The sequence below is a fragment of the Mesitornis unicolor genome, unplaced genomic scaffold, assembly GCF_000695765.1.
Source record: "Mesitornis unicolor isolate BGI_N332 unplaced genomic scaffold, ASM69576v1 scaffold51526, whole genome shotgun sequence".
Lineage (NCBI taxonomy): Eukaryota > Metazoa > Chordata > Aves > Mesitornithiformes > Mesitornithidae > Mesitornis > Mesitornis unicolor.
In genome coordinates, this window is record NW_010193987.1 from 1 (window position 1) to 8,627 (window position 8,627).

The window sequence follows — 8,627 nt, forward strand, 5'->3', positions numbered from 1 at the left end:
GGCCCAGTTGCTGTGTCAGTGCTAGAAATGGGGCTGCCACGTTCTCTGCTTTCTTTCCTGATCGTGCCACCTCCCCGTGCCCAGCGAGCAGCTCTTCATGGACATGGCCGACGTGATGGTTGCCGAGGGCTGGAGGGACGCGGGCTACGAGTTTGTCTGCATCGACGACTGCTGGATGGCACCGATGCGGGATGGACGCGGCAGGCTTCAGGCTGACCCAAAACGGTTCCCCAGCGGGATCCGCAAGCTGGCCGACTATGTGAGTGCCACCTGCCACAGTGTAGGGCAGTGACAAGTCGGGGACCTGACCTGCAGCCACCCTGGGAGCAGAGGAGGAGAGGAACGGGTGGGTAGGGAATGGTTGCTGAGCTAAGGCCCTGCCTGCCAGAGTGGGGTTTTGCTTCCCTTGCGGCCCCAGCTCTACTTCCTTCTGCCTTGTTGCTGCTCCATCCCCAGTTCTTTTTTCTGTCTGCAAACACAGGTCCACTCCAAGGGGCTTAAACTGGGAATCTACAGTGATGTCGGGAACAAGACGTGTGCTGGCTTCCCTGGCAGTTACAACTACTACGACCTGGATGCCCAAACGTTCGCTTCCTGGGGTGTGGACCTGCTGAAGTTTGATGGCTGCAACTCTGGCTCCCTGGAGCTGCTGGCAGAAGGTAGGCGCAGGCTCAAGGCAGCACCAAGCCACGGGGTGGGAATATTCTGCAGGCAGCAGCAATTCTAGGCCCAGGGTGGACTCCAGGGAGGTGATTTTCCCTGAGCATACTCATTTAAAGGATTTGCTTACAAAAGCAGGTATGAGGCTCTGTTCCCAAGCCTAAGGTAGTGTTGCTGGCGCAAGCGTTTTTTATCAGTTCAGCATCCTAGAGCTTTCACTGGCATGCACAGCTTGAAAAAGCAGCTTTCTCACACCAGAGACCTCATCAGGCCAAGCACAGAAACATTTGAGTGCGTACTCCAGGGTCTCTCTGCACAGACTGCTGCCTCAGTTCATAATATAAAAGAGCCTTTGCCCTTCTGCAGGGCCTTTACAGGAGAGCTTAAGGCGTTTCACACACTTAACCCTTAATCCCTTTGGTGAGGCCATGTCAACATGGATCAGCTTGAAGCTAGAACAGCTTGTGTCAGCCATAAAAAGGGCAGTTATTGGGGCTTTTAACAGATAAAAAAAGAGAATTCTGGCATGAAAATCCTACTGAGGTTTTAATTTTAAAGCACACCAGTGTAAATGCTAGTTTAGAAGTTGCACACAGGCTGTGAAGCGAGCAGCTGAAAGCTCAGTAGCTCACTGTGCCAAGGGCGCTTTGCTGTGGACTCTGCGAGCATGAGCAAATCCCAGTGCCACAGGAGCAGATTTATGAGGAGAACGATGCAACTCCCAAGGCTGTTTTCTCTTGACTGCATTCTCGGTCCTGGCACAGTCAGCACCGTGGTGTTTGGCAATAGGAATCCTGCATGCAGCTCTGGTTCTGCCTGGCAGGGAGAACCTGCCCAAGTGACAGTCCCGTCAAAGCCCGTTGGTGGGGCACATGCCAGCTGCTGCAGCCAGGAGCACAGCTCAGCACCCTAAGTGACAGCTCTGATTGGATTATGCGTGTAACCCAGATGCAACCCAGTTGTATTGAAGCAGTTCCAGGGGGAGAGCCAACTTTTCATTCCCTCTCCGCTGATTAAAAGGGACTTAACAGGGCTGTCTGGGGACAGGGACAGGAAAAAAATCTAGTGCTTTTGCATTCCTGATCCATATGGTGCAAATGCCTTCTAAAAACATACTCCTGCAACATTACCCAGCAGCTTGATAGATACCAATTTGTATTTCTCGGATATCCAGAGGAAGAAATGCCACACAGCAAACCCGCAGCCTCTTCCCATGGCTGTATGTACAAACTGATCAGCAGTCTCAGAGCAGTAAGCCCACCGATGTCTCCTGTAGAAAAGCTGCAGAGAAGCTCACCTGTTCTTAGGAGGCGGGAGACTGCAGACTACAAACTCCCCTGTCCTCCCTGTGGCGTTTCAGCCGTGATAACGGCTTCAGCCTTGGTTTTGCAAGAGTTGAACTGAAACCTGGACCTGTGACATTGGATTAGTTCCTCTGTTCAACCAGGGAGATTGTGTAACCTCTGTCTGTCCTTTTCCCTTAGGTTACAGGCGCATGTCTCTGGCCCTGAACAAGACTGGAAGGAGCATTGTGTACTCCTGTGAGTGGCCTTTTTACCTGAGGCCTGTGCAGCAGGTAAGAGATGTTTCTCAGGGCTTATCCTGGGGCTGAAAGTGGGAAGAACAGAAAAGCATTAAGGTTGCAAAACAGCCTCCTGAGAAACTTGCTGCTCTCTGGTCTGATGGAGAAAAAGACTGTAAGGTGGAGGAAAGCCACTTTTTCCTGTAGAGCCCTGAAGTATCCCTGAGGCGAGTCGTTACTCTGCTGAAAAGAATTCAGTAGGATCCTGAAGCGGTCCAGCTGGAGCATGCCAAAAACCTCGGCAGCATCTGTCTGCTTTCTGTCTCCAGGGAACCGAGCAACAAAGCACTGGCAATGCAGACACACAGCTAGTGGACAGTTTGGTGATGTTCCTCTTGGATGCAGAGTGCTGCAGACTCAGCCTCAGGTCACCTCTAGGGACCAGGAGAGAGACTTTTGGACAGCCCATTTAATAGGAATTCTCCACGTTGTTTACAGACAGATTTTGGCCACCAGGGTCCATGACCCATGTGCCACTCTCTACCCATAGCTGGCTTCCCCGGTGCCACCGTGATGGGATGCTGCTATTCCCTCCCACTGGGAGTTAAATGTGTTAGTCACCAAAGGGTGTAAACCTCGGAAATGGCAATAATTATGGGATGTCACAGTTTAATCCCAGTGACCTCATCACACCTTCAGTAAAATAGTGCTCAAAGGAATTTTCTAACAGAGCTAGGTGGCCACAGTTGTTCTCAAGGAAAGCAATAGCGTTGTATGGAGCACGGACATGGAGTTAGTGGACACAAGGTGTCCTAGGGAACCAACAAGCACTAGATCATCGTAGATAGCTGGTGATGGAAGGTGTCACCATATTTCCCCAAATTATCCCTGATCCAGTCTAGCCTTGTGTAGTCTTGTTTTTGTACACCCAGGCTCTCTGGCTAATCACACTCATTGTTTTGGCAGCCCAATTACACGGAGATCAAACAGTACTGCAATCACTGGAGGAACTTTTTTGATGTCTATGATTCCTGGAGCAGCATCAAGAGTATCTTGGACTGGACAGCACTTCACCAGGACAGCATTGTGAAGGTAGCTGGGCCAGGGGGCTGGAATGACCCTGACATGGTAAGTAAAGCAACGCCCACCTCCCCTGCAGAACCAGCGAAAAGTCCTTTCCTTGGCTGTAGGCTGAGAGGGATGGGGAGGGAGAGAATCAGGGGAGAAACACTGAGGAGAAGGGCTCTGGCAGGTCCCTAGGAGCAGGAATTTGGTGAGATGATCTCTGGCTGGAAAAGAGAACTACATCTACATACAGTAACGAGTAAGCGCTGTCTCTGTGTAATGCAGCCTCTACAGGCAGCGCCAGTTCAGAACACAAGTGTGGCAGTGGGACACAGTGTCCAAAGTGCTCATCTCCCACCAGACAGAAAACCCCAGTGCCATGCTGGGTGCCAGCATTGCAAGAAAGGAATAGCTGCATCCAAAAGCAGATTCTTAAACACGGTCTACCCAGTCAAGGATCCTTTACCTCCATCAGTGGCTTATCCTAAATTGCTGCTCTAGTCATGCCTTGCCTTTCCCAACCAGCTGGTCCTGCTCCTGGCACTCAGCCCATCTAACCAGTCCCAAAATAGGGGTCCCACCCTCAACATCCTGTCATTTACCAGTGCTCCGGTTGCTGGCCATTTCTCCTTGGCACGCAGCGTTACTGGGCACTTTTGTTTTTGTGTCACAGCTGGTGATTGGAAACTTTGGGCTGAGCTGGGACCAGGCAGTGACCCAGATGGCAATGTGGGCTATTATGGCAGCTCCCCTCTTCATGTCCAATGACCTGCGGCACATCAGTCCCGAGGCCAAGTGGCTGCTCCAGAACAAAGAGGTGATTGCCATCAACCAGGATCCGCTGGGCAAGCAAGGATACCGAATCACCAAGGTACGGCAGGACCAGGCTGGGGGCATGGTGTGGGACACGGGCAGCCAGCCCCCTCCAAAAGGGGACACAAGTGTGCTCAGGGTTTGGGAACAGGGGCTTCAACATACAGGCATGAAGATCATCAGTTCTGCATCCCCTAACGTACACCTCAGGTTTATTTTCTCCTTGGCAGGACAAGAACTTTGAGCTGTGGGAGCGGCCCCTGTCTGGCCAAGCCCACGCTGTGGCGGTGCTGAACCAGCAGGAGATTGGGGGACCCCGGAACTTCACCTTCTCCCTCGCGTTCCTCGGCAATGGGCTGGCCTGCAACCCAGCGTGCTCCGTCCGGCAGGTCCTGCCAGCCAGCAGGGACTTGGGAGTTTACAGCTGGGTCTCCTCCCTGAACGTGGAGGTGAACCCAACAGGCACGGTGCTGGTGAAAGTAACGGCACTGTAGGAGGCACAAGGACAATCATTTTGTGAGCCTCAGACGCTGTCCGCGTTTGTCACAAGGAGTCTTGTCTCCTTCCTCCAAGCAGGTGCCTTTGCTCTCTTCAGGTATTCACTACTCAACTGCTTCTATGTGGACTCTGAACCTAATGTTACAAATACCCATCACTCCATCGCCAAGAGATGGCAGAGAAAGGGGTGCTGCTTCTCTTCCATTTACCCTTTCCGTCATCTCACCTAGCTCCTTCTCCCAGGGGCTGTAAGGGCCCCCACAGGGCAGCAACTCATGTTAATGCCTCCTGCCACTACCAAAGAAATGCTAAGGATGCATGCAGCATCTTACAGCTCTCTGAGCATTTCAGGGACAACAGGGAAATGCACCCTGGCTGCCTTGCTCTTGCTTTGCCAGCCTGGGGAGCACAGTCCAACAAGAAAAGCTGCTCCTGCTATTCCTCAAAGCATGGACATCTACTTTCACCTTCTGAGAACTCAGGGACTGGCCTAAATCACTGCATTTCTTAGCAGCTGCTTGCTTAGTATAAAAGCAATTACACATCACACCTTAGGAGTCAGCTTTTGAGGGCTTCTCCCTACCCCAGGAGCCTTCCTCTTACCAATGGCTGTCACTTCCCTTTAGGTGACAGTGTCCCCCCTTTCTGGGACCACTGGGCTCCCCTTCGTCGGTGAGCTGCTTTCCAAATAACCTGTGCTTGCTTCCCACTGCTGGCAGTAGCCTTTAGGTCAAGTAACACAGGTCCTTCCATGACAGGAGGTGGCTACTTAAATCACTTATGCAGCCACCGTGTACAAGTACATTCTCTTCTGACTACTGCACAATCAGGGTATCTTGATGTGTTCTTCTTTCTGTGATTAAGCACTTTGATTAAAGCGTCCCTTAAAAAGGCTAAGCTTTTACTTCATTCCACTGTACAGAAGTACAGCATGGTGTATGACATGAAATTGGGGTTTAGAAAACAGGCCAGGTTGTTCCAGCCACTAAGTTCCTGTGAAACTTGTCAGTGTTACAATGCAGCTGTGCAGTCCAGCTCAGGCAGAGGCCAAAGCCACTGATGCTGACAGCTTAAGCAACAGGAGTCTGATACAACCAATGACATCAGCCAGGACTGAATAAGCAAAAATACAAGTTCTGCCACCGTTTGGTAGCTGAGCATTCTCAGTCCCTAGGAAGAGGCATCTCTCCATCTTCCAGCTCTGTTTCCACTACGAGAAAGTTACTCTTTAGAGAATGCTCCACATTCAACTGCTGACAGTGGACTTCCTATTCACAGGGTGCTGCTGCCTCCAGTGCACGATCCCAAGCCCCCAGCGTCAGCCGTCCTGTAACGTATCACTCCTTCAGTGGTTGCCCATTGCTCGCTTTAAACTTCAGTGCTGTGCTTGGACATTTTTTTTTAAGGAAAATTCTGAGAGGTGCCAGCAGCAGTCACACACAGGGGCAGGCAGCTATGGCCTGTCACACATCAGTGTCAGTGTGACAGCACACAGCTGGGGGAACCACAGGCACGCAGCTCTGTTACAGCCACTGCACACAGGTCACAGTCCAGCACTCCAGCTAAGTCTGGAGAAAAGCACCAGCACAACACGCACGCACAGAAGCCACTGGTGCAAAAATCCACCAAAGCTTCAAGCTCCATGTATGCTCTAAAGCACCTCTTGGGTGACACAGTGAAGACATTCCAGACATCAGCAGGTTTTGTTTTTCCCCAGAAGCCTTCAAACTGTTCACTCCCTTACCAGCTTTGCAAGAGGTATGCTCTAAAGCACCTCTTGGGTGACACAGTGAAGAGATTCCAGACATCAGCAGGTTCTGTTTTTCCCAAAAGCCTTCAAACTGTTCACTCCCTTACCAGCTTTGCAAGCAACACCTTCCTGTTAGGTTGATGTACTTGCAAGTCCCACCCCACCAACAGAAAATACACAAGACCAAGCAACCAATCACTTCCAAACACTTTAATATGGTCCAGAGCAAGGAGTAGGATAGAGCTTAGAACTGGATCACCTGGCCCTGTAAAAAGGAAAAGACAGAGCAAGTTTATTCACCACTCAATGCTGCCACCCTTCCTCAGCCACTCCGTGCACAATCATACCTTTCTCTTCTTGTCTCCTCCCAGTTCAAAGTGCTTGCACCTCTTGATTGCCAACATCCTCTTGGACCTGCAGTTGGGCTCCACGCACTCCAGCCTCAGCACAATCTTCTTAGTGGTCTTAGCCTGGTGATGAGAGGAGCAGAGCGCATCAATGAACAAAGCACTCACAAGCAGGCAAAGTCTGTTATCTGCACTCCTCAAGATTCAGCAGCTCGTTCTCAAAGCATAAAGAAAAAGGCTACCAACACAGCTGACCTGCAGCTACTGAGAAGTCAGATGAAAATCAAGACTACAGAGGGAAGAATCCAAAGCTGCAAGGTCACTGCAGCAGCTGGACAGAGCCATAAGCACCAGATACACACGTCAGCCAATCATTCATGTAATGCTGACTGGGAAGAAACAAGTGAGGATGGGAACGTACGGGTCAAGAGCACCAAACTGTGAGAGCACTACCCTGCTTGCACAAGAGTTTTCTGCAAGGCGTCCTCACTTCCTGGCAGAAAGTCCCTTGAAAAACTGCTGTCTCGTTCATTTCTTCTTGCTGGAACCTCTCCACAACACCAAAGCTTCCCAGCAACGAGCCAAGTAGCTCCACAAGAACTAAGCAGTTCACACAAAAACTGTAACCAATCAGCCCATCAGGTTGTGCTTCTCTGTACTGTAAATAACACAGATTTCACCTTTGCCCCAACTCCTTGGCAGGAGGTACGCAGAGGGAAAGCGTGCTGCAAGGCTACAGTCCCAGGTACACGTTGAAGGACGACGGCAGCAGGGTTCTGCAACTCATCTGTAACAGAACGCACTGCTGCCTTTCCACTGCTGCTCTGAGACTCCTGGGAAAGCCCTAACGCAGCAGCTCCCGTTTACTGGCTCAGCGATTTCTCCTGGATTTCCCCGGAGACAGCAGCCTGCAAGAACACAGTATCGTGTTCTGCGGGACCCTGAGGAGTTGTGCACACTTCACTTCTATCGTACCCTTGTCAGCAAAGACAGCCTCACTATGCAGGGAGCCTTGCAAACCTGCCAGAAAGTTTCAGTGAAGAAGTGCTACCACTTCCAGAATGTAAGGAAAGCAAGCAGCAGTCTCCCTTTCACTTTGGCAAGCAATGAGGTAAACACTCATTAAAAGCATCACTTCCACCAAAACCCCACTCCCCTACAGCATCAAGGCTCCCTGCTCTGCAAGCACTCGCTACATCACTCCTGAAAAAAAAACCCACGTCTACAGGAGACAGGGGCAGCAAATGGATGAGCAAATGTGGATAGGGAACTTACTCTCCCTGGACAGCACGACCAGCACAGAGCTGCCATAACACGGCCCGAGCGCAGGCCCACCCCAAAGCTGCAGGAGGCTGAAGCGTCCCTCTTCAGCTGGGCATGTGGACTGCCAAGAACTCTGAAGTCCTCCTTCCAGGAGCAGTACTCACCTTCTTACGGAAGATGGGCTTTGTCTGGCCCCCATAGCCACTTTGCTTCCTATCGTAGCGTCTTTTTCCTACAAGAAAATGCTCCGTTTAGGCAACAACGTGAGATGTGCTACAAACACAACCGGCACTCTTACCAAACCCCAGCAGACCTCAGCCTGCAGCCACACAAACCATCAGGAGCAATCCCCCCCTTGTCCCACAGTTGCATGCTCGGGGCCCACAACCATCACCCAGGCCGTGCCCCAGAGCCCCTGCAGAGCCCCCATCTCTACCCTGTGCGTAGAGCGAGTCCTTCCCCTTCTTGTACTGGGTGACTTTGTGCGGCTGGTGCTTGCCGCATTTCTTGCAGTAGGTCCGACGGGTTTTCGGGACGTTCACCTGGAAGGGACAAGGAGAAGTCGGTCAACACAGCCCGGAACCGCGCACGGAGATGCGGAGACGTCCCGCCGCGCTCCAAGGGCCCTCCCGCCCCGGCGCCGTCAGCGCAGCCCGGCCGCCCCTCCCCTCAGGGAGGCCCTGCGCCACCATCCCGGGCCTACGGCCCC

General features: G+C 51.9%; 2 protein-coding genes across 2 annotated transcripts; one reads left to right on the forward strand and one right to left on the reverse strand.

Moving 5' to 3' along the window:
* Positions 1-87: 87 nt before the first annotated feature.
* GLA (galactosidase, alpha) lies at positions 88-4,586 on the forward strand. Its single transcript, XM_010187634.1, has 6 exons — positions 88-259; positions 482-659; positions 2,145-2,236; positions 3,149-3,310; positions 3,921-4,118; positions 4,291-4,586. The coding sequence occupies exons 1-6, from the start codon at positions 98-100 to the stop codon at positions 4,552-4,554; spliced, it is 1,056 nt and encodes a 351-aa protein (XP_010185936.1). The 5' UTR covers positions 88-97; the 3' UTR covers positions 4,555-4,586.
* A 1,929-nt stretch (positions 4,587-6,515) lies between these two features.
* On the reverse strand, positions 6,516-8,460 carry LOC104534932 (60S ribosomal protein L36a; the record flags this gene model as incomplete). Its single annotated transcript, XM_010187635.1, has 4 exons — positions 6,516-6,573; positions 6,656-6,778; positions 8,083-8,150; positions 8,355-8,460. Coding segments are annotated over 4 exons (318 nt in total), but the record flags the coding sequence as incomplete, so codon positions are not given.
* Positions 8,461-8,627: the final 167 nt, after the last annotated feature.